At 42.8% G+C, this 20,693-nt stretch overlaps 2 protein-coding genes across 3 annotated transcripts; both read right to left on the bottom strand.

Annotated features, from left to right (window-relative positions):
* Window positions 1–8,321: 8,321 nt before the first annotated feature.
* LOC111969726 (troponin I, slow skeletal muscle) lies at window positions 8,322–11,649 on the bottom strand. 2 transcript variants are annotated; one of them, XM_070445519.1, is made up of 7 exons: window positions 11,501–11,649; window positions 10,054–10,268; window positions 9,897–9,938; window positions 9,660–9,791; window positions 9,477–9,566; window positions 9,107–9,283; window positions 8,322–8,831 (listed from the first exon to the last, which is right to left on the bottom strand). In XM_070445519.1, the coding sequence occupies exons 2-7, from the start codon at window positions 10,102–10,104 to the stop codon at window positions 8,727–8,729; spliced, it is 597 nt and encodes a 198-aa protein (XP_070301620.1). In that variant the 5' UTR covers window positions 10,105–10,268; window positions 11,501–11,649; the 3' UTR covers window positions 8,322–8,726. The 2 variants fall into 2 exon arrangements, with proteins under 2 accessions (XP_070301620.1, XP_070301621.1); XM_070445520.1 differs by having other exon boundaries at window positions 10,236–10,268; window positions 11,501–11,630.
* A 4,620-nt stretch (window positions 11,650–16,269) lies between these two features.
* On the bottom strand, window positions 16,270–20,169 carry LOC111969727 (cysteine and glycine-rich protein 1). Its single transcript, XM_023995947.2, has 6 exons — window positions 19,924–20,169; window positions 18,418–18,527; window positions 17,707–17,875; window positions 17,284–17,413; window positions 16,788–16,881; window positions 16,270–16,639 (listed from the first exon to the last, which is right to left on the bottom strand). Exons 2-6 carry the CDS (start codon window positions 18,524–18,526, stop codon window positions 16,563–16,565), a joined length of 579 nt encoding a protein of 192 aa, XP_023851715.1. The 5' UTR covers window position 18,527; window positions 19,924–20,169; the 3' UTR covers window positions 16,270–16,562.
* Between the last annotated feature and the right edge of the window lie 524 nt (window positions 20,170–20,693).

Raw genomic sequence — 20,693 nt, 5'->3', positions numbered from 1 at the left:
CGATTGATGAACTGGTCATTTACTTACTCATATTCAACCTCTTCTGTGTCTGACATCTTTAGAATTTACCTGCGTAAATGTGTGTGGAGTAGCATAGAAAAATCAAAGCAAATATTCCTTGTGATCTATAAAATGTATAGTAATTCATATTATTTTACATAGTGTACCATCTATAAGCAATAGAGCCAAAGAGTTAAACTGTTTCCGCATAGAAATTGATTCTGTATGTAAACACACAACATGCAGACTTACCCAGAGTAGTGCAGTGTGGGCTTGAGATGGGGGGACAATGTGGGATTGTATTGTATACCAGTCTCTGTTGGAACCATAAGCTTTTAAACCCTGTTGAGGATCACATGGCCCTCTCTGGCTGTGTCTACAATGGGTGGGCAGATACCCGCTAACAGATGGTAGCCTGCATCACATACAATGAGTAAACAAGTGTTCTCCGTAGGCTTCACTTCAGTCTATTTTTACATAGACTGGGACTGGACAACCCTAGATGCTCCCAAATAGGGATGAATGTCAGGTTTGGCGGGGAAAGGGAAGGATTAAGTTTATGCCCCCCTACATGCACGAATGTACAAAAGCATGCACACCCTCCCACAGAAATGTACACGTACTATGTTATGTTGACCTCTAAGTGCACGTTGCGCGCACACACACAACACACAGAAAAGCATTCGAACAGGAACATCTTAACATCTTACCCCAGAGCAAAGTCTGACATCACTTTACAAATTCAAAGAACAAAATAGCATGGGTCAACACCTCTGACCTGAGTTACTGCAGGGCCACTATCTTCCTYGTTAGGTCACCAGATACACTATTAGGTGCTATGTAGAACCTAAAAGAGTTCTTCGGRTGTCCCCATAGGAGAACCTATCAAGGCTCAGGCTAAGACGCAGATGCAGACACATGAGATGGATACTACGAGTTTCACTTTATTATAGTACAAGGGGCAGGCAAAAGGTAAGACAAGGCAGGCAGAGAGTCGTAATCCAAATCAGAGTCAGGCAGGTACATGATGGCAGGCAGGATCAGGMTCAGGACAGGCAGAAAGGTCAGAACTGGGAAYACTAGGAAGAAACAAAAACTAGAGCACAGGAAACAGCAACGAAGAACCGTCTCCAGGTCCTGATTGGCTCGCTCCGACTGGCCATTAGTTTGGGGGTGAAAACCAAAGGACAGGCTGTCCGACGACCCAATGAGGGTGCAGAACGCCTTCCAGAACTGGGACGAGAACTTATGACCACGATCGGAGACCATGTCGACCGGAAGTCGATGGATCCAGAAGACTTGCTACACCATGAACTGAGCCGTCTCCTAGGCTGAGGTTAACTTTGGAAGGAGAATAAAATGGGCGGCTTTAGAAAACCTATCCACCACCGTCAGGATTGTGGTGTTGCCATCTGACGGAGGAAAACCAGTAACAATGTCTAGGGATATATGGGACCAGGGGCCGTGAGGAACAGGGAGTGGTTGAAGAAGGCCAGCCAGAGCTGTCGTGGAGTCTTATTTTGTGCGCACACAGTGCAGGCTGAGACGAATGCGGAGACATCAGGAACCATGGAAGGCACCAAAAGCGTTGGATGAAAGCCAGTGTCCAACGGGAGCCTGGATGGCAGGTCAGTCTCGAGGAATGTGCCCATTCCAGGACCGGGGAATTGGCAGAGTCCGGGACCAACATCCGGTTAGCCAGACCTCCCCCATAAGGAACTGGCTCTCTATACCCCAGATGAGTGCAGCCACGAGGTGGGAGCAGTGGACGAGCGAGTGTGACTGGGAACAGACCTCCTCTCCCTCCAACATTCCCGTAGCCGCACATCCGTAAGGTCAAGGTGATGAGGGAGTCGAGGGCCATTGGAAGCWCCCGGGCTGCAAGCTTGTCTTTAACCTCCGATAATCCGTGAAGGAACGTGTAGAAAAAGGCTTCCGGGTTCCAGGCACTCTCAGCCACCAACGTGCAAAAATCCACTWTGTAGTCTGCCACACTACAGGAGTCTTGACGTAGTTGGAGCAGCTTACGAGCAGCCTCTCTCKCGGACAACGAAGAATCAAACACATTTCGTACCTCCACAACTACGTCCTCCAGACTGAGACAAACGGTGGACTATTGCTCCCACACCACCAGCGAGTGCCCTTCCGGACATCAGCGTAATGAGGTACGCTATCTTKGAGCGGTCCGAGGGGCACGAAGAAGGCTGCAGGTCYAAGATGAAGGAGCACTGGGAGAGAAAAGCCCGGCAGGTTCCAGAATATCCAGCGTAGCACTCCGGATGAGGTAAGCGAGGTTCTCGGGACACCGGGGTAGGCTAGGAAGAAGCGCCGCTGATGGCTGGGTTACTGTTGTGGCTTGKTGCCTAGTAGGGAATCRGCGGAATTGATCCAGCAATGTATTGAATGCATGGTCATGGCGTTCTGCCTGGGTATGGAGTCCCTCCATAAGGCTTTGCAGTAACTTCTTGTGTCTTCCAATGGTGGCTGCTTGGGAGGAGACAGAGTTGCGGAGCTGGTCCGAGTCTACTGGGTTAGTCATCGCCATTTCATACTATCACGGCTCAGGCTAAGACCCATGATGCAGACACAGGAGGCGGATAGTACGAGTCTCAGAGTTTATTACAGTACAARGGGCAGGCAAAAGGTAAATCAAGGRAGGAGAGTTCAACATGGGACCCAACAGAGTTCTACCWGGAATCAAAAATGGTTCTACCTGAAACCAAAAAGGGTTCTCCAATGGGGACAGCCGAAGAACCCTCTTGGAACCCTTTTTTCTAAGAGTGTAGCATTAGGGACAGCACAGCATAGTCCTAATACACACACAATTCAGAACTAATTGGACATATCTAGATTTATGGGTCATTATAGTTTATGAATTGTGACTCTCATCAAATGGATAGTTGATCTGCTTAATCTGCTAATCAGTTAATCATTGGCAACAACTTGCACACTCTTATAAAAAAGGCTTCCAAAAAGGTTTTTTGTCTGTCCCCCCTTTTTGTTTCCACGCAGAATCCTCTGTGGAAAGGGTCCTACATGGAACCAAAAGGGTTCTACCTGCAACCAAAAAGGGTTCTTCAAATGGTTCTCTTATGGGGACAGCCAAAGAACCCTTTTAGAACCTTTTTTTCTAAGAGTGTATAGAATATTTTCCAATTTGGAACAAACAGTAAGATAAAACCAACAGTCAGATTAGGAAAGAAATGTTCCAATTGGATTGAAGATTATTGTTAGACTGCAGTTGAAGGGTATAGGCCTATTTCTGTTCAGTAAACAAGTAGTTTTGCATCATACCCATGGTTTATTGTCTGATATACACACGGCTGGAATGCTGTTTCAGCCAATCTGCATCCAGGACCCAAACTACTCGGTTTATAATTAGCTATATATTTGGATTGGAGAGTATTGTTACACTGCAGTTGAAGGGTATAGACGTAGTTCTGTTCTTCACACACTTGAACTGCTGAATCCTCTGCTGCACCTCCATTGTTCWMTGTCTTATTCCMCTCTGCTAACTTGCAACAACATGTTTACAGCACTCTTTATCTCCATGCCAAACCTTTTAATAGAAACCAACATTCTCTATTAACATGAGACCCCACACGTATCAGATCTAACGGAGAATTATGATTCAGCACATGCCTCACACCGCCTAAAGGCCACAGCCTTTGAAAGGTTTTGTTTATAGTGTGTGTTTCTGCCCTCTGGTTGTTTATAGGTTGTGTGGCGTGAGATTTCTGACACACTTTTGGGAGCCTGTAGGACCTTCAGAAAGCGGAGGCCAGCTTTGTCTCATGTCCCATGATATACGTATGGAGACGTTATGTAACCTACAGTGAAAATCTACACACCTCTTGCGCCCCTTCCACCAAGTACAGTATTAATTCTGTGGTGTGAAGACATACGCAGTCAAGGCATTTTATTTTGTATATTCATTGAGAAAATTGACTATATTATTTATTTCACTTTGAAATTGTGGAGCAGGTTGTGTAGATAAGTATGAAAGAAATCAAATTTAATCCAATTACATTTTAACGCAYTCAAATCTGAAAACTATGCAAGTGGTGTGTAGGTTTTCACCAGGCACTGTATGTGTTATGTAAGCAAGAACACACAACATACTGGCCATTATGACGGAATAACCGGCGTGGCTGTAGAAAAACAATCCCCTTGCCTTTTTAACTGAATTGGTAACACTTTATAATAACCTTCATTCATACCCTTTTAATTAGGATCAATTCAAACCTGGATACAAGTGATAGTATCTAGTGATACWGCATATCCCTTGATAATTGTATTGAAGTACTTGAGAACTCAGAGCAAAATTCTGACTTGAAATCCATGTACTCTTCATAGAAATATTCCATCCAAGGACAAAGTCCAAGTTACAGGCAATTCAAGTAAGGATACGACACACAGTTAATACATTCTTCTTGGCTACTATTGCAACATTGTCAGGCCTACCACAAGTTTGAATGGAAATCTGAACACAGACCATCCTACACTCTTAGAAAAAAGGGTTCCAAAAGGGTTCTTCAGCTGTCCCCATAGGATAACAGTTTTATGTTTCCAGGTAGAACACTTTTATGTAGAACACATGGAAACTCAAAAGGMTTCTACCTGGAACCAAAAAGGGTTCTACCTGGATTTTTCAAAGGGTTCTTCTATGGGGACAGCCGAAGAAKTATTTAAGGTTCTAGATAGCACTTTTTTTTCTAAGAGTGTACAGCATTGCTCATATTAGACTGTGTTTGAATTCAGCACAGCGGTAACACTGTCCTCTAGCTTCACAGAGTTGCTATTGCAGTTATTGTTATGAGACTGAGGTGGGCCCTGTCCAGACATAACCACTTGCCCTTAACGGAGCTTGGGCGTACAAGGGAATATTGTGTCTATTCAAGACAATGTGAACCTGTTCCTTTTGCTAGATAGCCTGCAAAGTTCTGTCATACTWTCCAGGTCTATGGCCAAACAGTTCGAGCTTCAAATTTWAAAAATGAATCTCTCCAGAAATAWGTCTCTKACTGTTGCCGCCTGTTATAGACCCCCCTCAGCTCCCAGCTGTGCCCTGGACACCATATGTGAATTGATTGCTCCCCATCTATCTTCAGAGTTCGTTCTGTTAGGTGACTTKAACTAGGATATGCTTAACACCGCCGGCAGTTCTACAATCTAAACTAGATGCCCTCAATCTCACACAAATGATCAAGGAACCACCAGGTACAACCCTAAATCCGTAAACATGGGCACCCTCATAGATATTATCCTGAACAACTTTCCCTCCAAATACACCTCTGCTGTTTTCAATCAGGATCTCAGCGCTCACTGCCTCATTGCCTGCATCCGCTATGGGTCCGCGGTCAAACGACCACCCCTCATCAATGTCAAACGCTCCCTAAAACACTTCTGCGAGCAGGCCTTTCTAATCGACCTGGCCCGGGTATCCTGGAAGGATATTGACCTCATCCCAACAGTAGAGGATGTGCCTGGTCGTTCTTTAAAAGTAATTTCCTCACCATCTTAAATAATCATTCCCCTTTGAAAAAATGTAGAACTAAGAACAGATATAGCACTTGGTTCACTCCAGACCTGACTGCCCTRGACCAGCACAAAAACATCCTGTGGCGGACTGCACCAGCATTGAATAGTCCCCGCGATATGCAACTCTTCAGGGAAGTCAGGAGCCAATACACGCAGTCAGTTAGGAAAGCAAAGGCTAGCTTTTTCAAACAGAAATTTGCATCCTGTAGATCTAACTCCAAAAAGTTTTGGGACACTGTAAYGTCKATGGAGAATAAGAGCACCTCCTCCCAGCTGCCCATTGCACTGAGTCTAGGAAACACTGTCACCACCGATAAATCCAAGATAATCGAGAAATTCAATAAGCATTTCTCTACGGCTGGCCATTCTTTCCTCCTGGCTACCCCAACCCCGGCCAACAGCTCCGCACCCCCCGCAGCTACTTGCCCAAGCCTCCCCAGCTTCTCCTTCAGCAAAATCCAGATAGCAGATGTTCTGAAAGGGCTGCAAAACKTGGACCCGTACAAATCATKTGGGCTAGACAATCTGGACCCTTTCTTTCTAAAATGATCCGCCACCATTGTTGCAACCCCTATTACGAGTCCGTTCAACCTCTCTTTCGTATCATSCGAGATCCCTAAAGACTRTTCAAAGGGGGTGAAACTCTGGACCCACCCAAACTGTTATAGACCTATATCCATCCTGCCCTGCTTTTRTAAAGTCTTCGAAAGCCAAGATAACAAACAGYTCACTGACAATTTTGAATCCCACCATACCTTCTCCGCTGTGCAATCCGGTTTCCGAGCTGGTAACGGGTGCACCTCAGCCACGCTCAAGGTCCTAAACAATATTATAACCGCCTTCGATAAAAGACAGTACTGTGCAGCCGTCTTCATCGCCATGGCCAAGGCTTTCGACTCTGTCAATCACTGTATTCTTTACGGCAGACTCAACAGCCTTYGTTTCTCAAATGACTGCATTGCCTGGTTCACCAACTACTTCTCAGATAGAGTTCAGTGTGTCAAATCGGAGGGCCTGTTGTCCAGACCTCTGGCAGTCTCTATGGGGGTACCACAGGGTTCAATTCTCCGGCCGACTCTTTTCTTTGTATATATCAACAATGTCGCTCCTGCTGCTGGTGATTCCCTGATCCACCTTTATGTAGACGACACCATTCTGTATACATCTGGCCCTTCTTTGGACACTGTGTTAACAAACCTCCAAACGAGCTTCAATGCCATACAACACTCCTTCCGTGACCTCCAACTGCTCTTAAACGCTAGTAAAACTAGATGCATGCTTTTCAACCGATCGCTGCCCACACCCTCCCGCATGACTAGCATCACTACTCTGGACGGTTCTGAATTAGAATATGTGGACAACTACAAATACCTAGGTGTCTGGCTAGACTGTAAACTCTCCTTCCAGACTCATATTAAACATCTCCAATCCAAAATTAAATCTAGTCGGAGTCATATTTCGCAACAAAGCCTCCTTCACTCATGCTGCCAAKCATACCCTCGTAAAACTGACTATCCTGCCGATCCTCGACTTCGGCGATGTCATTTACAAAATAGCCTCCAACACTCTACTCAGCAAACTGGATGCAGTATATCACAGTGCCATCCGTTTTGTCACCAAAGCCCCATATACCACCCACCACAGCGACCTGTATGCTCTCGTCGGCTGACCCTTGTTACATATTCGTCACCAGACGTGAAGKGGGCACGACAAAGCCTARTCCCCCCAGGAAACTAAAAAGATTTGGCATGGGTCCTGAGATCCTCAAAAGGTTCTACAGCTGCAACATCAAGAGCACCCTGACTGGTTGCATCACTGCCTGGTACGGCAATTGCTCGACCTCTGACCGCAAGGCACTACAGAGGGTAGCACGTACGGCCCAGTACATCACTGGGGCTAAGCTGCCTGCCATCCAGGAGGTGTCAGAGGAAGGCCCTAAAAMTTGTCAAAGACCCCAGCCACRCCAGTCATAGAKTGTTCTCTCTACTATCGCATGTCAAGCGGTACCGGAGTGCCAAGTCTAGGACAAAAAGGCTTCTCAACAGTTTTTACCCCCAAGCCATAAGACTCCTGAACAGGTAATCAAATGGCTAACCGGGCTATCTGCATTGTGTCCCGCCACCCACCACCCGCCAACCCCTCTTTTACGCTACTGCTACTCTCTGTTCATCATATATGCATAGTCACTTTAACCATATCTACATGTACATATTATCCTCAATCAGCCTGACTAACCGGTGTCTGTATGTAGCCTTGCTACTTTTATAGCCTCGCTACTGTATATAGCCTGTCTTTTTACTGTTGTTTTWTTTCTTTACTTACCTATTGTTCACCTAATACCTTTTTCGCACTATTGGTTAGAGCCTGTAAGTAAGCATTTCACTGTAAGGTCTACACCTGTTGTATTCGGCGTACMTGACAGATAAACTTTGATTTGATTAACAATGAGCTAATGAGGCGTGAATTCGCCTGGCATACAAAATGTGCTTTCTCGTCAGGACACTGTTGTTCAGAGGAGCTAGCCAACAACACAGCTAACACAATAAGTTCGAACTGAAGCTGGAAAGACTGCAAACTAGCTTCACTTCAATTTYTTTGACCTTTTTCAATTGACATTTCTTTGTATATATCCATTAAAATTATGCCAGTTGATTCATGATTTCGACTGGCTGAGAAACGCTGCCTGCCTGTCTGTCTTGTCCCGACTCCCAACCCTTACACGTTCATTACTATGGGACAGCTGGAGATTGAATTCTAATATTGAAACAGTGTTGCAAATGTCGGAGAGACGGACAGCAAGGTTTATACAAATTGGCATCAGCACAATCGACTAGTTTCAGACAATGTATGACGCGATTGATAGAGCAGCGGAATTAAATTCAGGTGTCAGGCAAGCAAATAAGCTTTAAAACAGCAAAATTATTTCTCTGCCCCATGGCAAAATGAGTGGAATTGCATGAACTATCATTTACTCTATAATTTCTTCTCAGGCCAATATTAACAGTGAGGATGAAGCAGAACATTGTGATTGTAGCAGCATACAGCTTGTACTGTGTAAGCCTTGCTGAAAACAATAAATACAAGCATTGTAGTGCCACTGAAACAAGACTTTAAACCATTAACGCATTTTGAATGTTCAGGATGAATAGAAATTAAAGAAACATCTGGAGTATTCTCTTCTCTGTCTACTGAGGGGRGCCTTTGGCTGCGTCAAACATCTTCTTCCTTCCCTCCATGCCAGACATGGCCTCCACGTTCTTCCTCCAGTCACTCACCTCCACTGTCTTCTCCTGCAGAGCGTACACACAATTGGCAGTCACTACCATGTCAGTAGGATGTCAGTATATTAGCCTGGTCAGCTTCATGTTACAAGAACAAACTGTTAGCTCCTGTCATTGATTATTAGATTACCACCGGTTGAGGGAAATATTGACAATTTAAATAAAGCTCCAGGCAGTATATTATACAAACTTAGCAAAACTCATCGTTGCATCACACTATTTATTGCCTGCTGCCTTTGATCTTATGAGGACACACTAAATCTACCAGGAAAAACTAAACMTACCTTCTCTGTGTCCTCCTTCTTGACTGACTTGAGGTTTGCCCGAAGGTCCATGGAGACCTTGTGTTTGGAGCCCAGGAGGGAGCGCAAGATGGCGTCAGCAGAGACCCTTACCCTCCTCAGGTTGGGCCGCTTGAACTTCCTCCTCAGATCCAAAACTTTGATGTTCAGGTCCTTGATCTACAGGACAGGTGGAAAGAAGAGGTAGACCCCGTCCTAGAGATACAACTAAAATGGCTTCTTTCTCTATGGGCTACACAAAAGGCATCTCAGATTACACCGTCTTTAAAGRTAGCCCTTGGAGTCGACCATGTCGTGGATATATGAACCACATTTAGAAGGTATGTTTCAAGCGGCACTGTAGGCACTGTACCTCTCTGGTGTTGTGCATGACTTTGGCTTCAATGTCATATCGTTCCTCATCCACCACGTCAACCTTGGCATGTAACTCCCGACATAACTCCTGTTGGGGAAATTCGGATTTTGCAGTGAACTAGTTAGTACCCAGGACAATGTAGTCAATAGGTTTACTGAACGTGTGTATGGATGGGAGTACCTGGAGCTCAGCAAAGGACATYCCACCGGTCTGTAAGGCGGGMGCTCTCTCTGTCAGATACCTCTCCTTCTCCTCCTCTTTATCCACTAACTCCTGCTCGATCTCCTCCTTCGCCTTGGCCACCATTAAGCTCTGAAAACACATTTAAATACTTCAAACGTATGGCCTCATACGGCTGAGGTAGTTGCCAAACAGTCAAGTGTTATCGCTGTGGTCATAGTGTGGCTATGGACTCACCTTGAGCATGAGCTTACGGGAGGCCGAGATCTTCGACTTTCGCTTCAAAAAGATGAATCAATTTGATTAAGTTAGTCATAGATTGACAGTATAATTAATGTCTCACTTAATCAGGGTTTATTGGCATTTATGCAATAGAATTAGAATTAAATCTCACCTCTTGTCTGTAAAGAAAAAAACACATTTTAGTGCAAACATAATTTAGCATAATATCTGAAATACTTCCCAATGTGGCACACAGAATTTATCAGGCAGTCATTGTTAGTGTTTCTAAAGATAACTGGCATGTGCTGTCTGACCCGTCTCATGAAGGGGTTCGCTGGAAAAGAATACACTTACACTTGCTCCGGCATCTTGGCAATGTAGATTCCCCTAGAACAAATAAAACCTATGTTTCAGAAGAACTTGACAAGAGAGACCATTTGCACCTGTAAGCCTACGGTAATTATGTCTCCCATTTCAGTTCCCTTGACATATCATCATAGCTTTCAATGTACTGATATGCAACACAAAGTAATTGCATGATTCTACAGTGTATTGTCATCTTTATGAAAAGTAACTATCATACTCATGTAATATGACTGAAAAACACCTAAATCATAGCTTTTTTTTGTTATTCACTCCTTSGTTTGCTAAATGAACTATAGAGCATGTTTCCATTTGGTCATAGTTGTTTACTATCTAGCCATGAGTTGTTTTTCTCCAACTACTACAGTACATTATCAGCAGMTCAAGTGGTCGCTCAGGGCTCCAAGTGGTCTACATCACCAGTCCCCACTTRTACATCTGACCCTCTGGCTTGGAGCCTGGGGCCTGCGACCCATCCCCCTGCCGCCTCTCTCTGCTGACAGTGGCACTCCCCCCAAAAAGAAAGTGATTGCAGACAGGGGGAGAGACGTGCATCAGCCCTGGCATGGTAACTATTCCAGACAGATAACAATCCTAGCTTTCTCCTGCTTATTTTCACTGGATAATGCTCTACAAATAGACCAGGAGGTCTGGATTTGGGAAGTTCTTTTTTAGAATTCCCAATTCCATAAAGGAATGTTGCAGTGTCCAGTTTGGATGGGAATCCAGTGTAAATGATTAGTAATGGGAAACCAGTGTGGAACACTTTACAGAAATAACTGGTAAAACATAGAAAGACCTGTAAAACAATCTCAGAAAATAATCTTTCCCAAAAGAAAAGACAATTGAATAGAACAAAAGAGACATTTGAAAACTCAAATAAGTTGGAAACCTGAAATTGCTAAATACATTTTCTAAACAAACAAATTGTAAAAAAGAAAAGAAAAAAAAGACAGAAAACATAAATTGATTCCAGATTTTTCTAATAGGCCTACCCTAAAATGTTTATTTAGATTTGCTACTGATTTACAGTTTAATTTTGAGCATCTGTAAATAGAATCTAAAAGTATGTGAGATGTTTTCAAAATAGTTAAATKGTTTTCAAAAATACATACGGAAATACACCGATAATAACAAATATTACAATGAATAATGTTCTGCAATTATCAGACCTGAAAACCTCAAATTCAGGAAATACAGAAAAGCTCTAAGCATTGTCTACACAATATCACATTCAGAGAGGAGCCCAGTCTTACCTTTCTCTGCTGAGTTTGGAGATGTCCTGTAGAGGCTCAGAGTGATGGGAAGAAGAATGCACCAGAGTATTTAACTCAGCCTCCCATTGTCCCTCCTGCCCGTCACTGGGACCCCTAAATAGAACACACACACACACCKTAGTGGTCTCCCTTATCCAATGCTTATGATGCTGAACTTTCCAGTGGTGTTGGTACTGTAGGTCATGATCCAGCAGCTGCTCAGTGATAACACATTMTGTTAGTGGGCTGTGTGTTGTGCCAGGTGGGGACAGACACTTTCCTTATCAGGTATCACAATAATATGCCATTTAGCAAACACTTTCATCCAAAGCAAATTACAGTCATGTGTGCATAGATTTTATGTATGGGTGGTCCCGGGAATCAAACCCACTATTCTGGCATTACAAGCTCTATGTTCTACCAACTGAGCTACAAAGGATCATGTCAGTTTTACTGCGAAGACCCTGCCCAGTCTTACTGTTGGTTGGGGACAGTAATGAATACCAAGTGGAGGAAGTTGTCCAAATGAACACAACTGCTTTTTACTATTTTCTGACTATGGAGCCTTGATAAATTATCCAGTGGGTTGGTTTGCAAGCAGTTGTGTCAGGGCCGGCTCTAGCCTTTTGGGGGCCCAAAGCGAGATTTGGTTGCCTCCCCTCCCCTCCCCGACCTCGCGGGCAAAACATTTTAGTGGGCCCCCTCTTGACGGCAGAGAGACATGTCAGTTTTAAAGTTCATTTCCTTCAATTCTACAAATTTTTCCATTGGGCGAAGAGAACATTTAGCAATTTTATAACACATTTCATACAATTGTACATATTTTGCCATGGGGTGTAGAGAAAATGTTGCATTTTTAAAGCAAATGTCCTGATATAATGTTAATGATATCTGAGTGAGAGTGACTAACAAAATCAATGGGGGCCCCCTGGAGGTCAGGGCCTTTGGCCCGGTTGTTATTCAGCCATGAGAACTACAAGTTTAGATAGCTGGCTAGACTAATTTACCAATCTGAAAAGTGTTAGCTGACATGGCTAATTGAGTGACTGTCAGTTACTGACATAACGAGAAAAATTGCTGATGCACAACCACATTTCAAACTTGCACCTTGTGTATTCTACCATTCTAACTCTCAACAGTAAGTTGAGACCCCGACTGAGTWATTTTTTTGGTCTGGGGCTCCCTAGCYTCCTGGAGCCCTAAGTGACCGCTTATTTCGCTTATGCCTGGAGCCGGCCCTGGGTTGTATTCACCCTGTATTTCAGATCTCTGTTTGCTGGTAATGAGAAAGGTATTGCAGACACACGCTGCCCCCTGAGAACAGCAGGCCCCCGCGGCCTGATTAGAATATTAACTGCAGACAATGTTAAGCCCCGCAGTTGATGAAAGGAATGCAATCATATCCACCACACAATAGCAGGGTCCTGCCAACTATACATAGACCAGTGTATCACCATCTGATTCTACCACTCTGATTGGGTTGTCAGATGCTTAAGTGCTTGGTTTGCTTTTGTGTATGTGCGCAGGGCCAGCCCTAGACATAAGCGACCATTTAGGGGGCCGCGGCCGCTACGAAAAATTGCATGAAATGAGTTATACAATTGCTATATCTTCTCTGCACCCCTAGACAATGTGAAATTACTGCAAACTTGCAGGCCTGAAATTGATTGTTATGCTTCTGCTGTTTTTTGTCAAGAAGCAAGTAGGCCTATCTCCCATTTATGSTTGCCTGTTGTACCAGGCAATAAGGAGAATGTCGGTTGGGATTTCTGTCACTTGAGAACTAGGCCTACTGATGCATCGCATGACAGCTGATTTTAATTTCGATTTATATATGGCAGCAGGATCAACCAAAGTGCTGTCGATTTGTTTGACTGTTGCATGGAAACGAGCAGCCCATGTACACAGAGAGGACTATGACTAAACAGTTGCAATACTTTGTCATAGGTATGGATTCCATCTCTGTCAAAATCAAATCAACGTTTTGTTTTGCCAAGCCAAATTTCTTAAGGCTCCTGAGGTTGAAGAGGCGCTGTTGCGTGTAGCGGGTGTGGCTCCTTTYCACGCACTGAATCAATTTAATAGGGCTCAGATGGGCTGTGTCCCTCTTTCTGGAGTTATGGTTTGGCATACACATATGGTTTGGCATACACATTTCAACAACATGCTGGTAGCGTGGTTCCAAATGTTGAAGAGGTATAATAATCTCTGGGGTGACCCATTCATTCCAATAATTTAAATTGCTTAAAAAAATTATATATGAAAGAGTCAAGGGTACAAGACTGTATACAGTACATACCAGCGTTAGGGGACAAACAAACTACACACCCCGAACAGCATTGCGGTCTGTATCATCCAATCACAGAGCAGATACAAGTCACGTGACGACTGGAATAATTTCTTGGACATTTTMAAAAACATGGCGATTGTTGTTTGGGTTAGCTAGCTAAATTACCGTAAAAAGGATTCAAATAAACCATGACATTTGGTASCGAACACATGGCACRCGATAGCACGGTCACAGGCGCAAACTGAATTTGTTCTTRGCGTAATAGGAAAAGTCGGTGCGTATGATTAAAACCATTGATATCGTGTTAAATTACTAATTTGATAAGTACTAATTATTAAATAATCGAATTCCATGATTAAAACATTCTAGACAGAACAAATGTGAAATATTACTTGTCATGCCATTTGTGTTTTCAAATGTAATCCCTGCCAATTATAAAACCATACATTAAATTCTGCATAACGGCATAGCATTTCATACTCTACCGTATCTCCAGAGATCATAAGGTAAAATATATCTAATTGTCATTTAGCCTATATTTACAARCCCCTTATCCAGATTACCCATTTAGCTAGCGCTTATCAATAGCTCYTATCAATCTATTAATTACAAGTGCATGGAGAACGCCGTTATTTCTATCAGAAAAAAAAGTGTTTTTCCACTTGCAACAGACAGGTTTGCTTGACCTTGTGTAAAGGTGGTGGAATTATTAGGGAWTTAATGCTGCGTTCATAACCATGTGGGAAAGTAATAAATACCAGTTGGATGCATTCACTTGCTTTTAATTATTTAAGAAATGCTGATTGGATAATGCTCAACAAGCTGCATCAACCACAAACTAACAGTACAGCCATCATGCTTGTAAACAAAATATAGAGTTAAAATATTAATTGTTAGCTTTTTATAATTAATGTTTTGTTGCATTTAACTGCCGAAAGTGCTGTTAGAGGTAATTTCCTTCGGTGACATCAGCATGTGGAAGGAATTGGAGCACAGGGATGATAAACGAGTTTCCCACTAATTACCAGTTGGAGGGGTGTTCAAGTAGATTTTTTTCCCAGTTGTATGTGGTAAATACCACCTTCCCACATTTCTATGAATGCAGCACATGTCAAGATCAGAACATTAATCTGTATACACCAGAGGCTGGTGGGAGGAGCTATAGGAGGATGGGCTCATTGTAATGGCGTAAATAGAACYGAGTCAAACATGTTTGATACTGTCCCATTAATTCCATTTCAGCCATTACAATGGGCATGTCCTTATATAGCTTCTCCTATCGTAGACAGATCTGCCACACCTCCATTTCTGTGATCTTCACCACAAACAAATGGCTGGCACATGCATTTCCTCATGCTTAAGTTCTAGGTCAGAATGCTCGAAGAGAGAAGTGTGTGAAAAGGGAATTAAGTTCCATGTATCTCAGGTCTGAATTCCGCCAATTATAATTCAAATAAAACATTAACTTGCAATGTAACCACTGACTGAATTGAAAAGGAATTCCTTTTTTTGTACGAGTGGAATTCTTTAGTGGCCCAGTTGCATTTTGCAGTGGGTAAAAATAGTTCTAATAACGAACCCAGACAGCTCTTCCCCCCATCAAATGACAATGGTTGACTCATMGCCTTAAAATGGTACCAATTTATTTCTCGTCACCCATACTGTTTCCATTTTTTAAATAATTCGGTTTCCCATTGTATTAATTATGGCACATTGATTTCCAGGTTTAAGTACATGTTTTTTTCAAGATGAGTGAGAAGTGAATCATCCAGCCCACTGGCATCTCGCCCACCATATGCCATGTCTTGAAATACGCAGACYGATTGAAAGTTAATTATAATACTTCTGACAGGCAACTTTCTATCTCTGCCCATACATTTAGACTTTAACGTTCACAGAATGTGTGGATTGAATCAGTTTTACACTTGTGGATAAATMTACATTAGTTTATACTGGATTAAGCATACATTTGTTAACTGTAATGCCATTAATTATGCTCAAACCTTCCCGCCATCTTGTGCCAACAAAATCAACTTAAATGTTGGTTCCAATAGTCATTTTCTTTTAAGAGATTGTCAGTAGGATATGCTCTCAGCAAGTTTTTGTATAGCTTACCTATCATATGCACCTCCTTTTCTGACTCCCTCTAGGTTGCTCTGATGTCCAAACTTTTTAAAAATCGGGTTGTTTGTTGCCAGATGTGCTGTTGTCATTCAAGCCTATTTCCCAAACAATGATCCCATAATCTAATTCAATGCTTTTTTGTCTTAGTTTGTTACCTTTTAATGTGCACAGTATATCTCATAGGATAAGATCAATGCAAGTCTTCAGAATTCATAGCCTTGGACTACAATACTTTATGATTTTCGTCTTTCACTTTGCCTCTGATAATTGACCCCGTTAAGCAAACTCACCAACTGCCAAACAAAACCAGGGTGTGTCCAACTTACTGTCAATAAACTGACTCACTTGGTGTATATTCAAATTGCAAAAAGGAGTTTATTAGGCCAAAATGAACAAGCTGGTAAGTCTTGGTTCTCTCAGCGGTTACAAAAGAATGTATCATGCAGAGTATTAACCTCATTAATGCCAGATCTTAGAAACAAAACATGAGCAGCTAATGCCGCTGGTAAGGTAAGCACATAGGTAAACTGCACTGTGTGTTGCTATTGAGCCTCTGCCAGTAGCTGGAATGAGACAGGATTAAACAGGGTGACTGGGGAATCCAGGGATTTGCAGWCAAATGTTTAGGAGTCCAAGGAGGCCTGAGCTCTACTGAGCATGTGCCAGAGCTCCTGCCCCCTGGCCGAACCCAAAGCCCTTTGGACCAAAGTTCTTGGCATAACATGCTGTSGATGAAAAGGTAAAATACGTGATATAATAATGTATATAAATACAAAAAGGAACATAAATTGATAAGACGCTACAGTATTTGTATTTTCTCTAGTTTTATTTWAATTCTGTTACAGTAGAAGTTCAGAAATAGAGTACACCCACCTTTACAGTAGATTTCACCATCTTTGTCAGCCACAGTGGTTGATTCCAGCCCCTTCCCACACTTGCTACAGCGGAAGCAGCTCTTGTGCCAGGACTGGAAAAGACAGATTAGGAGAAGTGTTGTCTCAGCACTGGGCTGCACAGATACAGTATGTCAACAATAACTGGTATTTCTCCTTCACATTACAGTATTTGAACACAGATAAGATATCCCCAATCATGCATTTCCATTGACCCACCGCAGCCGTTGATACAGTATGGCCATTAGTACTGTTAAATATATAGGCGGTTTCCCGGKCATAGATTAAGCCTAGTCCTGGACTAGACTGCAAGCTCAATGGAGAATCTCCATTAAAAGTGCTTTTTAGTCCAGGACTAGGCTTAACCTYTGTCCGGGAACCACCCCATGATGTTCAGGAGAAGCAGGGTTAGAGATTACCCATAAAGTAGCTCTCCCCCTTCCAAAAAACAGGATCAGCCCAAAACACTGACTTACATTTCCACCTCCGAGCACCTTCTCGGCAGAATAGACAGCCTTGGCGCAGCGCGGGCACACATCTGAGCTACCAAACTTAGTGGCCAACTTTGAGGCYTTGGGGTTGTTGGTGGGGCGGTGGGCTGCTTGCCTGTTGATGAACAAACGGACCGTCTTACTGGATATGTAATGACTAACACTATGCAGCTRACTGTGGTTAGATTTGTTAGGATTAAACTACATAGAACAGCATTCAAGTCAGGCCTCAAGGTCTGCAGCTTTTCCTTTATCCCTAATTGATTGATTAATTAATGTAATGTTATCCCAGGTTTTAAATCAGTCCCTTATTAGAAGGGAATGATGAATATCAGCAGTGCTGTGGAAATAGCCCTGGTAGACCTATTGGTATGGAGAGTACATACAACTCTAAGATTACTTCCTTACTCTTCAGGTCTGATTCCAAGATGTGCCCCCGTGTCCATGCTCAGGGTGCCTGCTCCCCCACCAAAGCCATAGCCTTTTGGCCCATACTTCTTGCCGTAGCAGGATTTGCAGTAGATTTCATCCACATGGCAGGCCACCGTTGTGCTGTCCAGGTTCTTCTTACATGCCACTAAGAGCAGAATATTTTAGGCAGGGAGAGGCAGACAGATTTAGTGGCATTGGACTGATTGGTCAATGCTGTGCCATATCAGCAACACAAGCAGTTTAGAAGCTACACACCAATACTAACAGTCTTCCAATTAGAGGTCATCTCGTGTTATGTTTATCAGCAACAGGCCATGTAGTTGCAGACATTTGACTCRTTAGAGTCTGAGTCACTGCAAAGACATTATGGGATGTAACATTTGACGTTCTGACTCTGGGGGCGAGAGAGGTGCATAGTTAACTCAAACTAACAAACACTCATCTGAGCCAGATCACTCTCTGGTACCTTTTCTCCCATATAAGGCCTGTGACACATCCATTTCTCCCTCTCCAAATAAGGACATGCTAGCGAGAACCGAGAACCTTTGGATGCTCCGCTTCCTCCGAGTGCCAAATACTTCACATTCCATCCCGAGCTCTTAATGTCAGCTCGGAATAATTGGTACATTAGTAGTCAAGTCAATGTGGTTTACGAAAGAACGTGATGACCTCACGCCGATCACTTACTGCACAGAAAGCAGGACTTGTGGAAATATTTCCCCTCGCACTGCACTTCCTCAGCGAAGTACACGGTCTTCTGGCAGCAGCCACACTTATTTCCTCCTCCCAAAGGCATTCTGCGGAGTTAGTGGAGTGTTAGTTCCTTACATAGAAATGGGAGGTATGTGGTTCCTTCTGTTGGACAACCACTGACTGGGAGGAGTTCCTTACATATAAATAAGCAAGTATACTTCTACAGTTCCTGACACGCATTGGATGGTAGGAGACGTACAGTAGGAGGAATGCTTGAAGCTGTGTATACAATGTGAGGTTTTTCCAGACCTTGTGACTTGACCATAATTTTTTTTTTTTTTTTTTCAAGTCAACCAGCTAGACTAACTAGGGTTCTGGTCATGTAATCAAGAACTTTACAAATGAGAGAACATACAGTATTTACACAATAGAGCCTGGGTATCCTCTGTATATACCCTTTCGTCTAAATGTATGGTATTTTAGGAATGTACTCAAAATGAAGATAAAGGAATGGCCGTAGAGTTAAAACTGCTGCTGGGTTTGGCTACGGTACCTGCAGGCACTTTCACTGTTTATTCTCCTTTTCATGAAATTCAAAGTTAKTCCTGAGGCTAGGGAGGTGCCAGAACACTCACTCAGAACAGTCTTTGACCTAACCCAACTTATCAAGTCTACTGTTGAATTTAAATAAATTGCTGTTGGATGAGTGTACTGTACTTAAATCTCTCTTGTTGAAATATGTCACCAAGACAGAAGGTGCTAATCAGCAATTTGAGTAAAGAGGAAATGATCTTCATTTTGTGGTAGCCTAGTGGTTAAGGGCATTGGGCCAGTAACCGAAACGACYCTTTTTCAAATCCCAGAGTGGACGAGGTGAAAAATCTGTCGATGTGTCCTTGAGCAAGGCACTTAACCCTAATTGTCCATGTAAGTTGCTCTGGATAAGAGCGTCTGCTAAATTACCAAATGTTAATGCAATTCAACTACATGTTAGCAGTCACTTCATGACCTTAGTCACTGACCAGGTCAGGSAGCTTTAGACAGAGAATATCACTTTTGAAAAAATATTTTGAGCAACACATTGCATAGGAAGCTGGTCACATACATTACTCATCATTTCCTGAGTTGTGACTCCTTTCCTGCAGCTGCTCAGGAAATAGAACCATGAATGTAGCCAGCCAAAACATTTAGGTGATTTGACATCTAACAATGTGTTCTGTCATCCATCATGATCTAAAAGCTGCAGTCATCATCTTCACACACAATCAAGCTACTCAGTAATTAATTCCCTACTTACAACAGCTTATTTTACCCTTTTAAGTTTCTAGCACATCAAATGTGATCTGCCCTGCACTTTTAAAGTGAAAAAGCAGAAGAATCTGTGCAGCCTTGGATAGTAATAAACATTTTGAATGTGTTCGGCGGCCTGTTGCTGTATACTATGCATCATGAAAGCAGTGGCTACAGTAGCTGGTAGGTGTTGAGATAGTCCCATCTTACCTTTTGTAGTGTGTGTGTTGCTGAAACTCCCTGGTTGTAGAGTGATCTCTGACAGTGGAGTTCTGGAGTGGCTTCAGTCTACAAGAACTCAGAGAAACAAACCAAGCTGGGACTTAGGGAGGAGTCTGCTGGGTACACACYTAGACTGTGAAAGAGATGTAGAGAGAGGAGGAGAAAAAGAAAGTGCTTTAGATGGCTGAAGGAAAAGGGTTTGCGAGAGAGAGATGCAGAGAGAGAAAACAAATAGAGAGCAGAGAAGCCCTGTTTATACCTGGTGCTAACATGCGCCCCTGATCTCGTCCACAGGTGTAGACAATTAAAAGACACATTGGCTGCATTTACACAGGCAGCCCAATTCTTATATTTTTTTCGCTAATTGGTCTTTTGACGAATCAGACCAGCTCTGAAAAAGATCTGATGRGAAAATATCTGATGTGATTGGTCAAAAGATGAATTAGTGGAAAAAATATCAGAATWGGGCTGCCTGTGTAAACAAAGCCATTGTGATCCGATTGAGATCTTTTTAAGGGTCATTGCACAAAAGAAGTGCCTTTTGCGTCCCTATGTAAACCCAGACTTAGATATTTTAAGTAGAAATTGTGCACTAATATAGAATTTTAAAAGCCTGTTATATTAAATGAAGTGTCCTCTAATATAGACCACATGGAAAATTCAATAAATATATATATTTTTTACATGAATAAAGACTTACTAAAGTGCCAAAATTCACAAGTTTGACATGTCCCTCTGGGAGTCCTAGGAAGATTTTA

The sequence above is a fragment of the Salvelinus sp. IW2-2015 genome, linkage group LG11 (assembly GCF_002910315.2).
Source record: "Salvelinus sp. IW2-2015 linkage group LG11, ASM291031v2, whole genome shotgun sequence".
Taxonomy (NCBI): Eukaryota; Metazoa; Chordata; class Actinopteri; order Salmoniformes; family Salmonidae; genus Salvelinus; species Salvelinus sp. IW2-2015.
The sequence above is the reverse complement of the archived record's forward strand: the minus strand, read 5'-3'. Positions and strand labels throughout refer to the sequence as shown.